Source organism: Podarcis pityusensis, assembly GCF_964106645.2.
Source record: "Podarcis pityusensis genome assembly, chromosome: 1".
In the NCBI taxonomy this organism is placed as follows: Eukaryota; Metazoa; Chordata; class Lepidosauria; order Squamata; family Lacertidae; genus Podarcis; species Podarcis pityusensis.
Window position 1 is genome coordinate 24442321 of NC_138028.1, and position 22057 is coordinate 24464377.

The window sequence follows — 22057 nt, forward strand, 5'->3', positions numbered from 1 at the left end:
AACAAAATGCAGCACATGCACTACTGCCACACATATATGAAGTGCGGATTAAATACCTAAATAAATCACACTGTAGATTTAATGCATCTGAAAACTGAATGCTTCAAAGAAAACACCAGGCGTGCCACCTGCTTCCTTTCATCTTTCTTCATAGATTCATCAGGACTCCTCTTAGTTGGAAGTCTTGTGTCCTATGTGCCCACTTCTTATTAAGGACTCTTAGGTGGAAAGCACACCAGTTTCTCGTGGAGTGCTGTAGCGTGGGTGGGTAGGAATGGCCCCGGGTGCAAAATTCTGAGGGAGTGCAACCCAGCACATTCACAACAGGCTCCCTCACCAAGGCCACATGTCTGCCACTTTCCGGAGCCACAGGGAGACGAGCTGTGCTTGGGCCGAGCCATTGGGGCTGTGGCGGCACCTCCTTTTCATGGCTGCCAAAAGGAACCATAACAGCACATTCTGGGACGCCCGTTCAGAATTTTTTTTAAACTGTGAAGAAACCTTCTCTTGCAGCTTCCCCTCCCACAGGAATTAGTATCCCCGCAATGTGTTTCCCATCTCCCGAATGTTTACCCACTCACAACTGGCATCAGTGCCGTTTGTTGGCAGGGAAACCAACTATTATTTGTTTGTTTATGGATTTCGCTTGGCCTTTCTACACGTAACTTCTAAGGTGGCTTACAAACAGTCTGGAAAAGAATGCAAATGAAATGAAAACGATTAACATAAAAACCAGCTAAAAATCCAATGGCAACGAAAGCCGGCAACACAACCAGCAATAACCTGAGGTTATACACTGCTCCAAGGTTGGAAAAACAAAGTTTGTTATGGTGGCTAAAATATGACAGAGTAAGGACAGACAAATGGTGTCTGGGGAGGGAGGGAGGGCACTGCAGATTTGGGGTACCACAGCAGAGGCATCACTGTTCCTTATTCCCAAGGACGGGGCTTCCAGAGCAGTGCCTCATTTGATGACCTCAGTGCATGGGCAGGTTTACAGTAACTAGACGAAATGAGGGCAATGGGGATTTGCCATGGTGAGACCAAGCCCTAAAGGAAATCTAGGGAAGTTGTGAGAGCTAACCTAGGACACATCTTTGTCTTAAACCAAAATTATACTATTGATCCCCCTTTTTAAAAGAAACAACAGACGGATGCTGAAGATGGTATTTGGAACTGGATTCCAAATCAGACCACTTCCTATCACTTCATAATAGGGTACCAAGAATACAGGCCTCATTACTATGTGTCCTCTTTAGTGTCTTCTTTCAACTCCATTTATTCCTGCTTCTGGTCTTCAGCTGTTTTTTATTTAGTGAGATACAAAGATAGCCTGAAAGACACATCATCAAAATGCAGATGCTGCAGTTTTCTAGTGTACTGGAACTTCTAGCTAGAAAACTGAGAAAGCTACTTTGCAGTGCCTTTGAAAGCTGTGATTTATTTTTCACTGTCTCTTAAGGGTAGTTTGCTTGGTCTGAATATGATCGCATTTCCCTCTGATATGACACTTTTTTTAATGGGCTTGAAAAAAGAGGAATGCAGAGAAGACATAAAAGTAGTAGAAGACAAGTAGAATGTGGAAATAATCCATTAAAAGATAGCAATACAAATCTAAGGTAAAAGACCCCGGATGGTTAAGTCCCGTCAAAGGTGCTCATCTTGCTTTACTGGCCGAGGGAGCTGATGTTTGTCCACAGACAGCTTTCCGGGTCATGTGGCCAGCATGACTAAACTGCTTCTGGCGCAACAGAACACGATGATGGAAACCAGAGCGCACAGAAACGCTGTTTACCTTCCCACTGCAGCGGTACCTATTTATCTACTTGGAATGGTGTGCTTTTGAACTGCTAGGTTGGCAGGAGCTGGGACAGAGCAACGGGAGCTCACCCCATCACGGGAATTCGAACCGCCAACCTTCTGATCGGCAAGCCCAAGAGGCTCAGTGGTTTAGACCACAGCGCCACCCGTGTCCCTTTAATACAAATCTATACCTACAGTGGAACTAGACAAAAGGGAAACATGGCTTGTCAACTTTTGAAGAAGAATTGGGAGAGGGTTTATAATCCTTTTCCTGTCCGCAAACTCTCCCCTGAAAATCCCTCCTGCCATTTTTAATGGATTTCCTCTCTACTGCTGTCTCCAAAACCAGAAGAAGGAATAGCGCCCTGGTGGGGAGAAGTATGGAATATGCTTTAGAGAATTAGCAGACATGGGCTTGTGTACACTTCCTTCCTACTTGCCAATTCTCCCATGTAAGCATCCCTCCAAATCCCTATTACCTCCTATTGCAACAAGTGTTTTGGCAGTTCAACAGGGTAGTATCTCACTCAGCTGTTACTTGAGAGCAAGTTCCATTAAAATCAACAGGCTAGGAGTGCAAGAGTGATGTATGTTATGAAGCAAACTTACAAAACATCTAAAACAGAGTTGCTGGTTGGTAAGAAGAATGAAAAAGAATAGTACAAGAGTAGCCAAAATGGTGCCCTGCTGATGTTGTTGGGATACAACTCCCATATTCCTGCCAACTGGCCATGTTGGCTAGAACTGATGGGAGTTGGAGTCCAACAACATTTTGAGGCCACCATTTTGACTACCACTGGACTATGAGACACAGTGGTACCTCGGGTTAAGTACTTAATTCGTTCTGGAGGTCTGTTCTTAACCTGAAACTGTTCTTAACCTGAAGCACCACTTTAGCTAATGGGGCCTCCTGCTGCCGCTACGCCGCCAGAGCATGATTTCTGTTCTCATCCTGAAGCAAAGTTCTTAACCCGAGGTAATATTTCTGGGTTAGCGGAGTGTGTAACCTTAAGCGTATGTAACCTGAAATGTATGTAATCCGAGGTACCACTGTACATTATTTTGGGGAGGGGAGAGAGATGCAGACCGTTTTGTAATGCTGGAAACTCTAGATAATGGACCAGACTAAGGAATAATAATGGGAATGCTAGCAAAAAAGAAGAACAATTGCCTTGAAGTATGAAACAGAATGAGCCACACATTTGAGGATGCTCAGAGCCAAACAAAAGCTCAGTACAGATAGATGTGCATTTTTAGAGGAGAAGCTTTTGGCCAGCTGTGGACAGCTGATAAGACCAACAATTGCTCTATTCTTGTTTCTGTCACCTCATGCCAACAAACAGAGCATAAATTACACAACTGAGACTTAGCGGTTATCATCTCAGTTTTGATATTATGTGATAACAAGCTATATTCCTCTCCACGCCACTCCACACCAAAGGAATTCCTGAGGGTTGTTTGGTTTTGGAAATAATTTTGATTAAAGATTTTCTTGAATTACAAAAGAACATGCAAAATCTCTCTTTTTTATCATAGAGTCTCTTAGTTACATTCAAACACCAGTGATAACCATCCTGCTACTGTTTTATATCTTCCTATATCCGAGGTCTCAGGTTGAAAGAAAGATTTCATCACAAAAATGAGATCAATCATCCCCACTCCAACAAAATCTAACACACTCTTGGCTGTGTACTCTGACCAAGAACTTTAAAATGAGCCATTCCACAGCAGGGATTGGCCTGTTCAGCATGGCTATCAAAAACAGATTGTTTTTAGAGGCATAGGAGATCTTGTCCTTCTTGTTGTGTTATTTTGATGTGCTAAATATTATTAATACAATAAACCATACAACAAAAATTTGATAAAATCCAAAAGATCGGGAGTTCCCAAAATTTTGTCCCCATGGATCACTTGAAAATTGCTGAGGGTCTTAGTGAACCACTTACTGATTTTATCTTCCGCCTGTCAAAGCAGAATATAATGTGCTGTGCTACCTCCAAAATTTAACTGATGAAAATAGGGACGTCCTAAGGAAAAGCGGGACATTGTGGGATTGTGGCTTCTGTAAATCTGGGACTGTCCCTGGAAAATAGGGACACTTGGTGGGTCTCTGCTAGATGCTGTAGAATTTCTAATTGTATTTTCTTAGCTTTTGATTTTTTTCTTGTACTGCAATTTGAATTCCATAGAACGCAATATAAAACATGATAATAAATAATAAAACAAATGTAGAAATACAGCAGAAGGAATAAAAATACAATTAAAAATCAACAAGAACAATTAATGCATTCTGCCCACCATTCATAGCTGCTTCTCTCATTGTTCATCATAGACCTGCCACTGAGGAACACCTGAATGAAGCCCATGGGCCACTGGTGATCCATGGACCACAGTTTGGGAACCCCTGCAACAGATCAGTCACCACTCAAATAACAAAGATATGAGACATCAAAATCGCAACAATGGGGCAAGAACAAAAGAAAGTGTTTCCAAGTGAAAGAATTATGAAGTGCTCCTTAGCTGCCTTCTGACCTTCAGTGGGTCAATTTCCACAAATACACCTGCAGAACAGAGCCCTGTACAATGAGAAGGAATTAGAAAAGTTGGGTTGCAGATAAAACTAGGGAGTCAGCACTCCTGAAGGCTTTGTCTGACTTTGAACTGCAGAAAGTCATTCAAGATTTACAGAAAACCATGAATCTGTACAGGCGACAGACACATCCTGTTCCTAGGGGACTCTTCCCATGGCTTCGATTCCATACTGAAGCATGAAACCAGAAGAAAGATACAGCCAACCTTCAGCAAAACATATATATCTTTCACACAGATCCCACTGAGTGGTAGAAGCGCTATTGAATAACCCTGACAGCACAAAACAAACCACAAAGCTTCCTAGTTTTGCCTCTCTGCCCAGCCACCCAGACACAGTCTTAAAAAATACTGCGATCTGCACAAATAGGATATGTTTTATTGAACAGGAGAACTTTGTAACACTTGCTCAACCTGATGAATTGCAACACGTCAAGGACACGGCTGTCATTTTTTCAGTGCACGTAGGTTGCTTTAAGAATTTCTGCATTACACGGGAAGAAATAAAAAGACTGATTTGGATATAGCTCAAAGTGTATGGTACACACCACTTGCCAGTTTGTAACATAGTATTTTGACTCAAAACATTGGGCTGAATCAGACAATGCTCAACTATACAGTGGTACCTCGGGTTACAGACACTTCAGGTTACAGACATTTCAGGTTACAGACTCCGCTAACCCAGAAATAGTACCTTGGGTTAATAACTTTGCTTCAGGATGAGAACAGAAATCGCACGGCAGCATGGCAGCAGCGGGAGGCCCATTAGCTAAAGTGGTACCTCAGGTTAAGAACAGTTTCAGGCTAAGAACGGACTTCCAGAACAAATTAAGTTCTTAACCTGAGGTACCACTGTACTGCAACATTCTGAGAATGCACTGCAGGAGCCCCCAAGCTTCTGTGTTCCCTTCTCCTTGGGCACAAGGAAAATTGGAAGTTTTCACTCCTGTATTCCAAACCATAGTTTGCCATGCCGCCTTAACCCACAGAAACTGTGGTTAATCTTAACTTTGGTTAGCAGAAAAACCAACTTCAAACCATAGTTTTGTAATTATAGTTTTTTTGTAATTTTGTAATTATAGTTTTATAATTATAGTTAAGATTAATCCCAGTTTAGGGTTCTGATGTCATGTTAAACTATTTTTCCTTCTGTTTTAAAGTAACTGCAGTTTAGCATGTTGTTCAAATCCTAAATTCTGACTCCACAGTTTAGGGTTGGGAAAACATGTGCTTAATCAAAAATAGAAGCACATTCTTCTGACCTCTTCCTTGTAGCTTTGCCCTAGGAGATAGGAGAAGGACTGGGGACGGGACATTTAGTTCTCCAAAGCTGATTCTCATAATGCTAAACCTCTACAAGAAAGAAGATTCCACCTAAACATTAGGAAGAACTTCCTGACAGTAAGAGCTGTTCGACAGTGGAATTTGCTGCCAAGGAGTGTGGTGGAGTCTCCTTCTTTGGAGGTCTTTAAGCAGAGGCTTGACAACCATATGTCAGGAGTGCTCTGATGGTGTTTCCTGCTTGGCAGGGGGTTGGACTCGATGGCCCTTGTGGTCTCTTCCAGCTCTATGATTCTATGATTCTAGGGATAGGGAACCTATCGCTGTCTAGATATTCTTCAACTCCAACTCTCACCAGTCCCAACCAAAAAAGCCAACGGTCAAGGCTGATGGGAAATGTAGTCCAAAAACCCCTGAAGGATCACAGGTTCCCCATCCCTGTGATCCATAGTTTAGTGTTACATCAGAACAGAGCAGATGTATTTTAAATCCCAAATCTGGCATAGATCCAGCATTCCCAGGAGCTTTTCAAGCTCTAAGGTTTGTTTATTCAATTTTATTGGACAACAAAACTAGTTATAGATGAGGCTTTCCGTTTACATGAACAATTTTTCATACAGGCCAGAAAATTCTACTATATCATATTAGGATATCTTAAATAACAATTGAGCAATGTGCCTATCCAGTTTATAAGATGCTTCATTTACTCTTTCACATGGGCAACTATTGCAAAAAGCAGCTGGTGATCTCTCTGAGTGCAGGGATTCTGAATGGAAAAACAGGGATCACATGTAGCCTTATGTCTGCAGCAGGTAGATGCAACTGCAACACTAAATACTAATGCTAAAGCTAATAAATGCAAACTCGCTGATGCATGGAAGATTAGATGCCAGCACTCATCACTATTAATGAGAAGAGAATGCAAATGAATACCACTTAAAAAGAAGCAGAATAGAACAGAAAGTCAGGTGGATAATCAATGCTAAGACGGGCTAATTTGTTTGGACATTGAGTTTGTTGGTTATCCAGGAAAGTGTATTTATTATACTTAGATGGAGTAAAACCTCAGAAATTTCTATTCATCCATCACTGACTGCTCATAATACCACAAAGTGCTTAGACAGTACAAATTCATATAGTGTAATTATTTAATGACTTTTCATTCTGTTGTCTGAATATTAAGATTCATTATAATTTACTTTCCTGACCCCCAATAGCTGAGAAATTATGAACAGCCTGATTTAGAAGATGAATGTCATCTAATATGTAATCTCTTACAGCAATCAAAGCAGATCCTAGTTAAATTGATGGAATTTAAAGATAAAACAGGTGAGCAGAATCTCCACACACCCTGCTTGTTGCTGGGATGTAACACTGAGACAGGTTGCTCTGCTTGCCACACACTGGGTGCCTGCTATAAGTAAGAATTGCATAAACTACTCCCTACACTTTTGCTTCTACAGATATCTTAGATTTGCAGCTTGATCCTAACCATGTCTACGCAGAAGTAAAACAGATGAACAGGGGATCCATCGGCTTGTAGACCTATTACAAAAATATTGCCAATTTATATGCATAGATGACTCTAGGCATTAAGATGGCGAATGGCTGGGATCTCACCAGCACTATGCTTTGCAGTCTGCCCAGATCTGGGGCTCATCGCAACAGACCCACAACTTGGGCTCCCAACCCACCCCTTAGCACCTGTGGTACAAGTGGAGGATCTCATTTCTCAACCCAACTCCCTCTTCCAAAACACTAACTGCACGGCATGAAAATGAGTAGGTTCTAGGCTTACGCTTTTTAGACAGATGGTATTGCAGTGGCACAGAATAAGCCATTTTAGCATCTAAGCAGTACATAAATGAATGAATGAAACAGCTGCATCTAAGGCAGCCAAAGGTGCTTCAGGGTGGAAGGTGCCACCAACCCTGCTTTTCCAGTTGCACATATGCTGTATTTGGCAACAGAGGTTGTTTATTATTATTATGTTATTATTATTTATTGAATTTATATACCCCCCTATACATGGGGGTCTCAGGGCGGTTCACAGATTAAAATCAAGATATAAAACCACAAAATATATAATAAAAATTAAAACAACAACCCAATAGCCCCCCACCCAAAAAAACACATTTTAAAAATGGTATAGGATGTAGATCAGGTCAGGCAAAAGGCCTGGTTAAAAAGGAACGTTTTTGCCTGGCGCCTAAAGGCACCCTCTGGACCTCTTGAGGAGACAGCACATGAAGAAGGGCCTCAGAAGATGATCTCAGGGTCCACGTAGGTTCATATAGAAGGAGACAATACTTGAGAGGTATTGCGGTCCTGAGCCGTTTAAGGCTTTATCAGTTGTTATCAGTGTTGATGAATATTGACCCACACGGTTTCATCAACGCAAAGTCCTGGGTCAGTTACCACTGTATCACAATGAAATGGCACTAGGGGTGGTCATGTGTTAAGGAAGAAGTGAGATTGTGCCCGCCGACAACACTCCTCCTCTTCCTGCATGTTTGACGTACATGAGGGCCCTAAGTGCACCATCACAAAGCTCTTCCACATGAGGAAGGCGAAGAAACGCACAGCATGTTGATGTCACGGAATGAGGCCTGTTATTCTGTATGTTAAAGGGAAACAATGAGGAGTGTTGAATATGCAGGAATGCCATTTTCAGTGGTGTTCAGAGGCAGTCCAGTAACCCACACAATGCGTACTTGCCTAAAAGCAATGTGTGTGCAAGCAAAGGTAGACCTGTCTGAATTATGGCTGACTCCCAGCTGCTCAGCCCCACTCCTTACCCCAGAGGATTTTGGTGGGAGAGCTTCTGCCTTGCATGAAAGCAGAGAAGAACAAAGAATGAGGGCAGGAAACATTGCCTGGATAAACCTAGTTCTATACGGACACCATGCAATTTCAGTTCCTGTAGTGGACTTGATTGCAATTTTATTTTGAGCATCGTTCACAAGCTATTTCGGGAGCTTCTCGGGGCTATAAAATGAGACTGAAGTATTCTAAATAAATGCATTTAAAATGTCATACTCTACTTCTTCCTATCTCACTGGTAGAAAGAGCACTTATTTTTAAAGTCTCACATATGTCTTGTAAGACACCTGCATTATTGCAAACCCCACATAAACATGGTCAAAGCAGTAGTTTGCTAGCAAGTGCTGCAGAGCATCTCAAGGTTATAGAAGTATCTTCATCCATGGGCTAAGAAAGACATAACAACATCCTTGATGCGAGAAAATAACAGTGACTAAAAGATGAAAGCTCACATATTTTATCTGACATTCCTCTCTTCTTCTTCAAAACAGAAAACAGAAGTAACTACTGTGCATATTGCATCTCCAGCACCAACAATATTCCAAAGCACAATTATTTTCCAGAAACCTAATAATGTCATCACTCACATTGTCAGATACCAAATAGTCATGCAAGAACCAACCAGCTAATGGCCAGCATTATGCAGCAGCTGGATGCAAAATACACCCCGGTGCATATTTTAAACCGAAAATGAATCCCGTCAATTGTTTCTCCTGCTCTCATTGCTATGAAAACAACATTATTCTTCCAAGTGTTTGTCTTACAAAAAGATTCCTCTCCTGGCTAACATAATTCTACCCAGTGCTAGTCAACAAGTGTAGCTATGAGACCAAAAGTTTACAAGAACTAGTAATTTGATGTGCTATTATTCAACACGACAATGAAAGCAATTAGAATGAATCCTTCTCTGACAGGATTGGAATCAAAGGCTAATTAAAAAATAAAAATCATTATACCTACTTTTCTATAGGTGGCTGACAGTGGTCTTCTACTCTCCCTGGAACTAGATCGGGACCCATTTTTAGACGAAATCATCTCCTTTTCACATTTTTCGACTTCTTTCTTGAGTTTCTCTCTTCGCTGCTGGTCTGAAACTTAAGGTAAGGAAAAATGAACCAGAGTTAAAAACAGAGGGATTCATATTAAGGCTCCTTTTAGAAATTAAATTACTGAGCTATTATGTGTTGTGATGGACTGAGGAAATTGAAAGTTTTGAGATATAGTCCAGAAATGTATGCTTCTCAGTTTAATTATGTATCACAGAAGTATTATCATCACCCATCTGGGTCTACTGCCACACAAATAGTTATGTGTAACAACTACAATTCTCCTCATCCCTGGCCATGATTGCTGAAATTGATGGGAGTTGAAGGCCAGCAACATCTGGAGGGTGAAAGCTTCCCCAGAACTGGAATTATCAAATACAAATAAACAAATAAAACAGTTGCTTCCTTAAAGTCAATTGGAATTTCATTTGTACTTCAACAGTACTAACATGAACTCTTATTTTGTTGTGGTTAACAGAAATGAGACAAATAATATTTACTTAGCAATGTCACGTATGTGTCATAAATATGCTGAAGACGCCCCTCTGGCCTTTTGACAGATGAACTTTTAACAATACAGCCTACCTGGAAATTATTAATTAATGTATGACAGTTTTCAGTTGGTGGTTTTGTTTGTTTTTAAATTGGATTATTCATGTTGTTGTAACCCAAACTGGCAGCTAATGCCATAGGTTGGGCAAGGAATCAAACCAAATGAATAAGTATCAGTGGGGCTTCATTAAGAACATATTAAACACACAGGTTGGCAGCTAAAGTTATATTTCACTCTCATAATCAATTTGAGTCAAATGTAATCCAAGAAGCTTGGACTTCATTTTTCCTCTAAATTGTTAACAGTTATTTCAGTTTTCAGATAAAGGGCAACTAGGTGGGCAACTTGTGGTTTCTGAAAAATGAGTAAGGTAAAAAAGGTAAAGGGACTCCTGACCATTAGGTCCAGTCGTGACCGACTCTGGGGTTGCGGCTCTCATCTCGCTTTATTGGCTGAGGGAGCCGGCATACAGCTTCCAGGTCATGTGGCCAGCACGACTAAGCCGCTTCTGGCGAACCAGAGCAGCGCACGGAAACGCCGTTTACTTTCCCACCGGAGTGGTACCTATTTATCTACTTGCAGTTTGACATGCTTTCAAACTGCTAGGTTGGCAGGAGCAGGGACCGAGCAACGGGAGCTCACCCCGTTGCGGGGATTCAAACCGCCGACCTTCTGATTGGTAAGTCCTAGGCTCTGTGGTTTAACCCACAGCCTCTCCTGCGTCCCCCGAAAAATAAGTAGACATTCCTTTAAAATAAACACAGGATCTGAAGCATTCTGCGGAAGTGAGTAATTCAGTGCGGCACAAAGTATACAAAGTCAATGAGGCCATACTTCTGTGAAGTGATCTGTGAATCATCTTTATGGATGACACAATAGATATCTGTTAATTAAAATGATAGGAACCCTTCTGGCTTCATTTCTTCTGGCTGCTCATACAATCAGACACACTATCTTTTATATGACTGCATATGGAAGAAAACGCGGTGAGTGACTGCATAAATCCACACATCAATTTGTTATAGCTAAAACTTTGGCTCAAATCCAAAGAAAGTTAGTAACCTGAATGTTCCATTGAACTTAGTAGGATTCAAATGAGTTACAACAAGTTTGTCATAGTGATCTCTATGTAAATTGAAACATTGCAAGTTTCCCCTGGGTTTGGGTCAATATGTTTTATATTTAAAATGAATGTACAGTAATTCAAGTGTGCTTTGGATTGCACATGTGTAGTAGTAGTAGTAGTAGTAGTAGTTATTGTTGTTGTGTTGTTGTTATTAGAATTTATATACCACCCTATACCTGGAGATCTCAGGGCAGTTCACAGGACAAAATCAAAATATAAAACCACAAAAGATATAATCAAAATAAAAACAACAACCCAATAACCCTCTCCTCCAAACATCCCCCCCCCATTTTAAAAGGGCTGTCAATCAAATCAACCAAAGGCTTGGTTAGAAAGGAACATTTTAAAAGTTTTCATCCATAAATGATCAAAGAGGAAAGTAAGAGGTGAAACTTTGGAGCCAGTGGATAAAATTTATTTATGTCAGCTTGGCATTTTCTTACAACATAACGCTTATCAAATACAAACAAAACCAAGCCAATTTCTTCAAACCCATTAGAACAGCAGAGAAGCCTTACTGGATCAAACCAAAGGCCTACCTCTTGCTTGCACAGTGGCCAACCAGATGATGCAAGGAAGCCCACAACTGTCCACTCCCACTCATGTCCCCAGCAACCAGCATTCAGAGGCATGCTACCTACCTCTGATCCTCATGGTTACAGAGAACCACATGACTAACAGATGCTGATAGCCTTTTCCATCATGAATTTACCTAACCCCCTTTTAAAGACAATGAGCATAAACCACCGCATGTTCTCTAAGGCAGACCTTCTAACAATGAACAGTTGTGCAATGCTACAAATTCTTTTGTGCAGGAAGCTTTCCTGTTGAAAGCTTTCCTACCCCAAAAGATGTAAGATGGGAGTATAAAGAAGGAAAGGTATTGGAAAGGTATTATTGATTTCACAGGTGGGGTTTATTTAAAGTATTAAAGCAAAGCACTCAGTGCCGCCATTTAAAAATTCCAGGTACAATTTTGATACGCAATTTTCAAGCAGAACCAAACGTATGTTCCAAAGATATACTGTTTTCTTTTCAGGAAACCAGCAAATTATGACACTGGACAACAGTCAGAGAGCACCAGCCTCGTATGCAGAAGGTTGCTGGTTCAATCCCTGGCATCTTCAGGTACAGCCAGGACATTGCTGTGGAGCTGCTGCCAGTCCCTGTAAACAATACTGAACTGGATAGACCAATGGTTTGGCTCAGTAAATTCTATATTCTGCCCATGGATAAGAAGATGGCTCCAACTGCCATGTAGCACTGCAAGACGATGCATGCATACATCACCTAATGAATGCACAGAAATAGCTAGAAAAATAATGAGTCTGTAGCTTGAGAGCAGATACAGTGGAATTACAGGAGGGATATATTTTTTAATTTGACAAGCAGATGGGTTCCCCTCCCCCCACCTTTGAGTGATACAGTTTGGTGCCCGGCAAGCTCATAATTTTTCAAATCATTACTCCAAAAGTTGCACATGCATCAACTGTAAAAGTATATTCCTTTATTGTGTTCGCACAGGAAATGCGGGAGACAGGCAGACAGCTGGTCTAAAAATGGTAATTTCAGATCAGCCAACACCTGACATGACATTTTCTGTCACATATTGGCTATAAGTCCAATGAATGAATGAATGAATGAATGATTGAATGAATAAGCAAGCAAAGCAGGAAGGCTCTGAAGAAAGATGACAGGTTTTCCACCACAGCCTGGCAGGCAGGTATTAAAGAGAAAGAGTAAAATATTCCTACTCTCTTCTATGTTATTATGGAGTGTTTTAACAGCAATGAAGTCATCCGAGTGGGATTGGCTCACCCTCAGAGTCCGACCTTATTTGAGATCTGTGGAGAATTCCCCCTCCCCCAAAGCCAAATTAGGTAGCAACCTGAAAGGATTGATGGGATATTTTCAATGTTAGTCCTACTCAGAGCAGACCCATTGAAATTAATGGAGATGACAAACATAGAATCATAGAGTTGGAAGGGACCCCAAGGGTCATCTATGAAAGGACAATGTATTTTAAAAAGAGAAAATACCATAGTATGCCTTCAGAAAAGTTTTTAGAAGACAAATGCCTCGGAAATACGTACGTTTTATGCTGTTTAACCTGCTTTTTGGTACTGAGCAGTCTACAGCAGCTGAAAAACAAACAACATACCATTAAAGTGAGTGAATCAACATTCTCTTTGAAGATTTGCAATAAACAGACTCTGCTTAACGTCAACTTATTGGTGGGATGTATTTTCGCCAAAGCTACTAAAAATGCAAAAAAACTTCTATGGCTGAAACATAATGGCCAGTCTACATTTTACATGTTTTCACTCATTTAACTAGCCTTTTGGTTTTAATGAATCCAGTTAGCTGTGTTAAAGAATGAAATAGAAAGCTTGTGACCGGCTTTTGCAGAAGACGGGCGTCGTAATGAGGATTCCGTGCTGTACTTCAACATCTCTGAACTCTTATTACAGAACGGTAAGGCCTGTAACTGTAGCTGTGGATACATACTGTTCCCTGACACAGTATTACTTAATAAAGAATGTTTGTTCCTGTCCAAGGCTTTAATGGGTATGGAACTTGAGTATTTGTGCCCATGAAGCGACTGCAGAGAATGTGGTCAGTGATGCATGGAAAACCACCAACATCTGAATGACCACATCAGCATATTCTAATGGTATATTTATTCAAGGCCGCACTCAGATACATACAGAGGTGATGGGGATTGGGGTAACTGTGCCCCTGAAGGACCAGGTGTGCAGCCTGGGAGTCATTTTGGACTCACAGCTGTCCATGGAGGCACAGGTCAAATCCGTGTCCAGGGCAGCTGTTTACCAGCTCCATCTGGTACGCAGGCTGAGACCCTATCTGCCCACGGACTGCCTCGCCAGAGTGGTGCATGCTTTGGTTATCTCCCGCTTGAACTATTGGAATGCGCTCTACGTGGGGCTACCTTTGAAGGTAACCCGGAAACTACAACTAATCCAGAACGCGGCAGCCAGACTGGTGACTGGGAGCGGCCGCCGAGACCATATAACACCGGTCTTGAAAGACCTACATTGGCTCCCAGTATGTTTCCGAGCACAATTGGTGCTGACCTTTAAAGACCTAAACAGCCTCGCTCCAGTATATCTGAAGGAGCGTCTCCACCCCCTCATTCTACCCGGACACAGAGGTCCCCGCTCTGTGGAACGCCCTCCCACCAGATGTCAAAGAGAACAACAACTACCAGACTTTTAGAAGACATCTGAAGGCAGCCCTGTTTAGGGAAGCTTTCAATGTTTGATGTATTACAGTATTTTAATATATTTTTTGAAAGCCGCCCAGAGTGGCTGGGGAAGCCCAACCAGATGGGCGGGGTATAAATTAATAATAATAATAATAATAATAATAATAATAATAATTATTATTATTATTATTATTATTATTATTATTTTGCATGCAAAGCAGATGCTCTAATACAGATGCTATAGCCCTTCTTAGCCCTTGCTGAGGCTTAGCAGCGCCTGGATGGGAGACCATGTGATGGAAAGGTTTGTTTACTGAGCAGGTTGAGTCACCTGAGTGCCCCGCCAGCAAACAGTTAACCAGCAACAGCTTCTGATTGGCCAGAGTTCCAAGGGAGGCAGTTGGAGTGGAGTGAGAGGTGGTGTGAGAGATTCATGGGGTCGGATTCTGTCAGGAGAGTTCGTTCTGACAGGTGGTAGAGCTGAGGAGAGCCAGAACTCTCAGTATATGCTCTAAGGTTCTGAATCGCAGAACACAGTTAAAATAGAAAAGACACAGTCCCACATGGTGTTTACAGGAAAAAGGGTCCTCTGAAGGAATACTCTGACAGGAAAGGGCAGTATTGATTTTGAGGCCAAGGAGGATTTGGGGGTCTGTAAGGGAAACAGTCCAGTTAAAATCCTAAGTTCCTGAAGTGTGAGTGGAGAAATCTGATCTATGAAAGATGTATAAAAGAAAGTAACCATAAGCTTAAACAGCATACAGCCTATAACTTGAAACAGTATACGTTTTAATAAAAAGCAACAGCACTGTTTGTTGCATTGCTGTGGAAGAAGGAGGAATAAAACTCCTTGTTTACATCTGTTATAATAAAGTTTGTTTGCAACCTGTTTTCCCAAAAGAAAAGCCCACCGTCGCTCATAATTCATTCTCCATTGGGGATTTCACAGCGGCACCAGGGAGAGAGAATGCCATTGCACCATTGCACTTGAGAACTCTATGCCACCTTGAGTTGCAGTCATGGAATTCTAGAGCTGGAAGGAACCTCAGAGGTCATCCAGACCAACTCCCCCACCCTTTTTCAGTGCAGAGACGCAACTACAGCATCCCTGAGAGATGGCTGCCCGGTCACTGCTTAGATGTCTCGATGTCGTGGATTGGCTGGATACAGAGCTCAGAGCCAGGGGACTGGTGGTGGAATGGTGAGGAGTGGTCCGAGGATGAAGAGGGAGGAGACTGGGAGGAAGCTGAAGAGGTAACAGTGGTGAGCAGGAAGAGGCAGAGGGCAGTCCAGAATCAGAGGCAGAAGCGGAGGCTGAAGAGGAGTGGGGCAGGCTTGTTCGAGAAGCCAGAGAGTCTCTCTCTCTCTCCTGCTGTGAGCATCTTCCTCCCTCCCTGGTCTCCCAGAACATGGAATGAAAAGGGCAGAGCAGAGAGAGACAAGATGAAGGAGTCTCAGGTTGCTGGGGAAGGACCTGGGGGAGGAGTCTTAGAGAGCAGTGAGAAGTCCTTGCAGCTGCCTAACTGGGGCAACACTAACTGGGAAGAGTTGTTGTGATCACTAGGCCTGACTGTTTTGGTTTCTTTGAAAAAAAGAGTTAACTTCACTGACACCAGGTGTTTTATGGCTGACCTTCTTCTGACTTGACTCCTGGCACCCTAGCAAAAGAAAGCCTACCGCCCCCTGAGAGAATCGTAATGGGGAAAGGATGGGATACAAATGCACTAAGTCAATAACCAAAAGTGGTCTGAGTGATGAGGTGGTGCCACGGAGTCACATGGGATTGGGCAAGGCAGCCCTGCCAGCTCAGGGCAGCAAGGGCACATGGACGGAGCCAACCCAATGTTCTCCCTGGTGTGCCTACACAACCCCAAACTTGCCACTGATGTGACCTAACCTCACATCCAGGTCAGCTGCGGTTCCGCCAGCACTGACACCATTCCACTACACAGGCTGCTATTGTAAGTGCATGTGTGTGTGTACATGCACAGTAGACTGCGCTTGTTCAATCAGAAGTTAATTTCCCTCCTCACCTCCTTCTGTGAGGCAAAAGTAGAATTCTGTTGGGTACAGGGGTGCTAGTAAGAAGCAAAGGGATCTGTGGGGTGGCTGGGAGTCACAGGTCCACTGTGCACTGGGTGGGTGTGTCAGAAAACTGGGGGCACGCTGTAGTCTAACTCCTCTTCTTTCCTTCCTCTCTTCTGCCCACAAATGCCCCTTCCCTGTTACAAAGCTATCTATAGCGCAGCATTGCATCCACACCATCTGTAACCATGGTAACCAGGGTGAGATGCAGGTTTGCGGATTCTGGCTAACCACATGGTTAATGTGGTAAAATTATGCAAACGTAACACTACACTGTGGGTGGCTCTGAAAAGGAAGGAGGCAGGCACCCGGTGCAATGCTAAGGCACTGCCTCTGGACGAGAACCAAGGAGCTGTGGTTTTCTTAAGCTTTGCTGTAGGGTGGGCACTTGTCCTCTCCCCATCCCCTTAATACTGGGCAGTCCTCTTTTCACTCTGCTACCTCCTACATTTTCAAGAGGACAGCGCTTGGTCCTCTGTTTGGCATTCCATCTTGAATTTGGGGAATTATCTGGACGTCAAGATTTTCATCAAGTACTCCAACTTGCATATATTCCGCTGCATATTCTAAGCTTCCATTACAACACAACAACACCAGTGAAGTTCAACCCTCACAGTTACAGAGAGAAAAACTCAAGCAAGATAATGCACAGGTTCCACCATGATGTTCATTTAACAAAGAAACGCTCTCCTCCTGTTTTAAGCAAAAGGCCTCAAGTCGGATTGACAAGCCAGAGAAGCTGCCAACAGCAATTCTATCCCCTGAGTTGGCCTGTGAGGGGAAGGGGGCAAGACTCTTCCACTTACCGTGGTTGTATTTCAAAGCAGTGACTTTACCTGCATGACTGTCCAGCACACTGGGAAGGCTGGAAGATGGGGGAAGACTATTCATGATAGAAACACGTGACTGTATTGAGCTGTCGGCTGTCAGCTCCAACGGCAACAGGCTGGTTGGAATGATAAATCAAGGCATTCTGGGTTTAATTCGAACCAAGTCTTTCCAGAGGCCTCAGCTTTGGAGAAGTAGCAATAATAACCAAGATTATAGCTGACCATGTGCAGAGTGCTGAGTCTTCACTACTGTGAAACTCCAGTCGTTCCCTGAATATCTAGGGCTGGGGACAAAGCTTCCCAGTCACCTGGATACATGAGAGGCTGAAACAGTTGTCAACAACAGCCGGGACAACTGCCAATTGGTTCTTTCCCTGCCAGAACTGGCTCCATCCGCCGACGTTCCTCTTGGTTGCTCCAGAGGGAGAAATAAGCTTAGCAAGCCCCATTCTGTGGGCTCAAGTGAAGGGATCAGTCACCATTTGGCTCACTCCTCTGTCAGAGATGTCTCCATCAGCAGCAGAAGAGATGAACAAGCCCTCTTCCATCAGCCTGGCTAGGGCCAACTGCCACTGGGCTTCTCCCTCCCCAGAACTGTCTCATGCTATTCCGTTATGTCTTCCCATGAAAAGGTTGGTGCTTTGAGCTTGCTTCTTTTCCTCTTCCCTCCTGATTTTTCCTTCTTATACCCTTTCATCATAAACTATATGCCTCTTTGGGCGCCATGACAGAAATGCAGTATCTAAAAAAGCAAATAGCATGGCATCCAAGAAAGCTTGAGTTTTATGAGCACAGGAAGAACCAAGTGAAGGGAAACACAGACCAAGCCCAGGGGGTCGGAGGGAAGGCTATAATGATATTTTTGCAGCAAATCCAGGAGATAGTATCATACTATTGGACTGCAATGTGACTATTAGGCTCCATTCCCATTCTTCTTTCCTCCTCCCTCTTTCTCTCCCTCCACTCCTCTCCCCTCCACCGGCCAACTGTCTTCTCATCCCCTCCATCAATTGCTGCCCAAAGTAGCGCCTTAGAAATATGAATTACCTAAACAAGAGAACTCCCCTCCCCCTCCAGGCACAATTACAGAGATAAATGACCTGCTGCACAGGGCACAAATGAGATATGTTAATTTAGTGCGCCTAATTTGCACATTCATAATGTATGCTACCTTCGGCACCTTTTGGACTTCTCAGCAGCAGCTGTTTCCCTTGGAGAGGGTCACTTTGAGACGCGAGTGAGGGCCAGCATCTCAACCAACTTCTGTTTGCACAGATATCCACATCTGTCTTGCCTCTAATCTGGCAAGTGGAAGGTGTGTATGTGTTAGTTGGCATTCCTTGGGGCAACAGGTTTTGCCAGAAGGGACTCAGGGCATGTCAAAAGTGGCATGATCCTGGTCAGTCAGAAAACACCCATATCTTTTGGCCCTCTCCTGCTCTCTTTTCAGGACAAACAGCTGTGGTTAGTTACTGTTCCCCTGCCCCGTCATTGTGCCTTGACTGCTTCCCCAAGAACAGCTACACTCAATGCAGGAAAACAAGCAGCGCTGCCCTTCTTACATTCCTAGTAGTGGTCCCCCCCCCCTATTTTCTGAATATCTGATGATACACATAGATCACAATGGCTAGAAAGTTAAGGATTTATTTATTTTTTAAAAAGTGACATGAAACTGATAGTACCAGTTTATACCCTGGGCAGACGATGCCTATGAGCTCAGGAGCTGGGAATTAATTTTGTGCAATGAAGCATGCAATTGGAGGAGGTGCACTTCAACAAAACTATTGGCTGATTTGTTTCACAGTGATGTTCACTGAACTGTACAGTTTTCTTCATAAAGCTGGTAGGCGTGGGGCAGCTTGTTAGATTTGGGTGCAGGAGAACTGGGTTCAAATTTACACCAAGGGTGAACATCCTGGACAGCTTTGGGTTCTCAGTTTCTATTCTAAGTTTGCAAAATAGGGATAACATTTCAGGGGGCTTGTAGTGAGGATACATAGCTCAGAGACTGTAAAATACCTGGCCCTATAAATTGCACCTTTAATGAAATTATTTTTTAGAACCATCTATTAAGGTCTTTTGAACTGTTTAACCCAGTATTTGCAATTATGGTCGACATTTTAAAAATACAAAATGGATACAATTGTTTGGTATAGATTTGTTTTTCTAAGTCACATTGAGTTCATTTTTTTTAAAGCGACTAATATATGTGATAGATTTAATTTAATAACAGGGTGAATATTTTCTGCAAGATGACTAAAAAGTTGTTATATGTAATTTATGTGGAAAACAAATGGATTTGGAGACTAGTTTGATTTGACTGGCTGAGGCTGAAATCTTAAACACATAGTGCAAGTCTATATTTGTCTAGTGAGAAGAAAGCCCCACTTAGTTCAATGGGACTTATTTCCAAGTGAAATGTATCTAGGATGGCAGGTGTAATGAGGAGTAATTGAACACAAGGGGCCTTTCTTTCTTCTGGGTAAACATGCATACAATTGCATTGCAAACCCAGGAACCTGAATGGAATTACTACAAATCTGAAAATACATAAGGCAGATGTGTGAGTAACCCCATCTAAAAAGGTATTAAATATTAAAATCAGAATGGTTTTTTTGTTGTTGGCATCTGTCTGCCTTGAGAGACAATGGATTGCGCCTCCTGGGGTGAAGTCAAACCTCTGCATTAGCAACACTGAAGGGATCTCCCTGGGGCACAAGTATGTACGGAGGTCCTGGACTTCCCAGAAGACAAGACACCCCCCTTCTCAGCCTTGCTGATGTGCTCCAAAGGAAAGCAGAGCAATACGTCTGGCACTGGCTTGGCAGCAGGAGTTGCTGGAAGGAGACATACAAGGCACCATCCTACTGTCTTAGGGGCTCCACTCAGGATTTGTATAGGGTTTACTCCTTAGCCTTTTCTTCTTCCGCAAGGCAGCAGAGGTGTAGGAGCAGAGTTTTCCTTCTCCTAGATGGGCTACCTTCCCAGGTTGATGAGCCCCATCTGCCCCTCACTTCCCTCTACAGATACAGCCTTCTTGCCCGTTGGACCCACTAAATGGTTCTCGTCCACTCAATCTGCCAGAGCCTATCTTTGCATACAGGGAAAAGTCCATAGCTCATTAAGAGTTTGAGGCTTCTGATGGGGAGAATGATGTACATGAGTTAAAACCCAACCAAGTTAAGACAGCCAGCACCTCAGTCCAAGTCCCTCCTCTCAGCCATGTCACTTTCACTGGACTCTTCCCAGTTGTGCCTGTATGGACCTCTCCCTTCCACCCACCGAAGAGGCAGCCACTGGGATGCTCACCAGCTGCCAATGGGAAAGCCCTGAAACAGGGCATTCTGAGGACAGGGAGGGTCCAAGCCAGCCTTGCTCCCATCACATGACAACACTGGACTCCATCTGGGCCCAACGGCAGCATCAGCTCCAGGCTGGCACAGCGATCTGCCTGCCCCACTTTTCACCTCTGCTTCTGTGTGCAGCAAGGCTCAATTCAGCCTAGCAGTCAATTTTAGTATTACCCCCTAAGTATCTGCAGACAGAACAATGCAGATCATACTTGGAAACCATTTTGTGTGTGTCTGAACACACAACATTTGAAATTAAAGCTCATTTAAAAGAAAGGTTGTTTATTGGCTATGCATCTTAAACTGCTACAAGGCTTAAGGAAGGCTGCATCCCTATACCCATGTGCCTGGGAGTAAGGTAAAAAAAGGTAAAGGACCCCTGGACGGTTAAGTCCAGTCAAAGGCGACTATGGGGTTGCAGTGCTCATCTCGCTTTCAGGCCGAGGGAGCTGGTGTTCGTCCACAGACAGCTTTCCAGGTCATGTGGCCAATGTAACTAAACCACTTCTGCCGTAACGGAACACGTGACAGAAACCAGAGTGCACGGAAATGCCAGTTACCTTCCCGCTGTAGCGGTACCTATTTATTTACTTGCACTGGCGTGCTTTCGAACTGCTAGGTTGGCAGGAGCTGGGACCGAGCAACGGGAGCTCACCCCATTGTGGGAATTCGAACCGCTGACCTTCTGATTGGCAAGCCCAAGAGACTCAGTGGTTTAGACTACAGTGTCACCAAACCCAATGGGACATACAGTACTTCGTAGGAGGCATGCATAGGATTGTGTTCTTATTTTAATCTTGCTCCTATTTATGGGATTGACAATTGAAACATTTTATAAGAGATTAGAAATATGTTTGTTTTATTAATACTGAACCACATACTGTGATTTTATAGAGGGTGAAAATGGAAGTGTGTCGAGGCAATGCCATGCAATGAGAAATAAAGGAGGATTAATTAATGCTCACGTTTGTGCCAAATATTAATTAGCACATAGCACTGACTTTGGAGAATGACTATCTGCTCACCGATCCAAGAAATAGCAATTGATGTACCCTAATGATAGAAAATCTTTAGACAGACATATTGGCACAAGCTGTATTCAGTCTAGTGCATACATTCTTGATGTAATTTCAGTGGGAAAATAATATCTTTTCAGAATGCACAAACACTAGAGCTTCTGATTAAATTTAGCATTTCAAACACTCAGTTAAATGTTGGCACGGTTAGGAGTTGGCATTTTTCTTTTAATTCTAAAATGGCAGGCTTTAAATGTGAATGATTTTTCTTTTTTCCCCTAAGCGACAGATAACAGGGAAAATGTATTACTAAATAATTACTCCATTCA

At 42.9% G+C, this 22057-nt stretch overlaps 1 protein-coding gene across 9 annotated transcripts in view; it reads right to left on the reverse strand.

Annotated features, from left to right (window-relative positions):
- The window catches only part of SPATA7 (spermatogenesis associated 7), a 53755-nt gene that overhangs the window by 18842 nt on the left and 12856 nt on the right, over nt 1-22057 (reverse strand). For 4 of the 9 annotated variants that reach the window (XM_080974301.1, XM_080974298.1, XM_080974300.1 and 1 more), the window contains 2 exons: nt 13315-13362; nt 9457-9590 (listed from right to left, as the gene is read on the reverse strand). In XM_080974301.1, the coding sequence (XP_080830427.1) occupies nt 9457-9590; nt 13315-13362 (182 nt within the window). Of the gene's footprint in view, nt 1-9456; nt 9591-13314; nt 13363-17368; nt 17598-17670; nt 17933-22057 lie in introns of those variants that run through there. The other 5 variants (XM_080974299.1, XM_080974302.1, XM_080974306.1 and 2 more) reach the window with 3 other exon arrangements.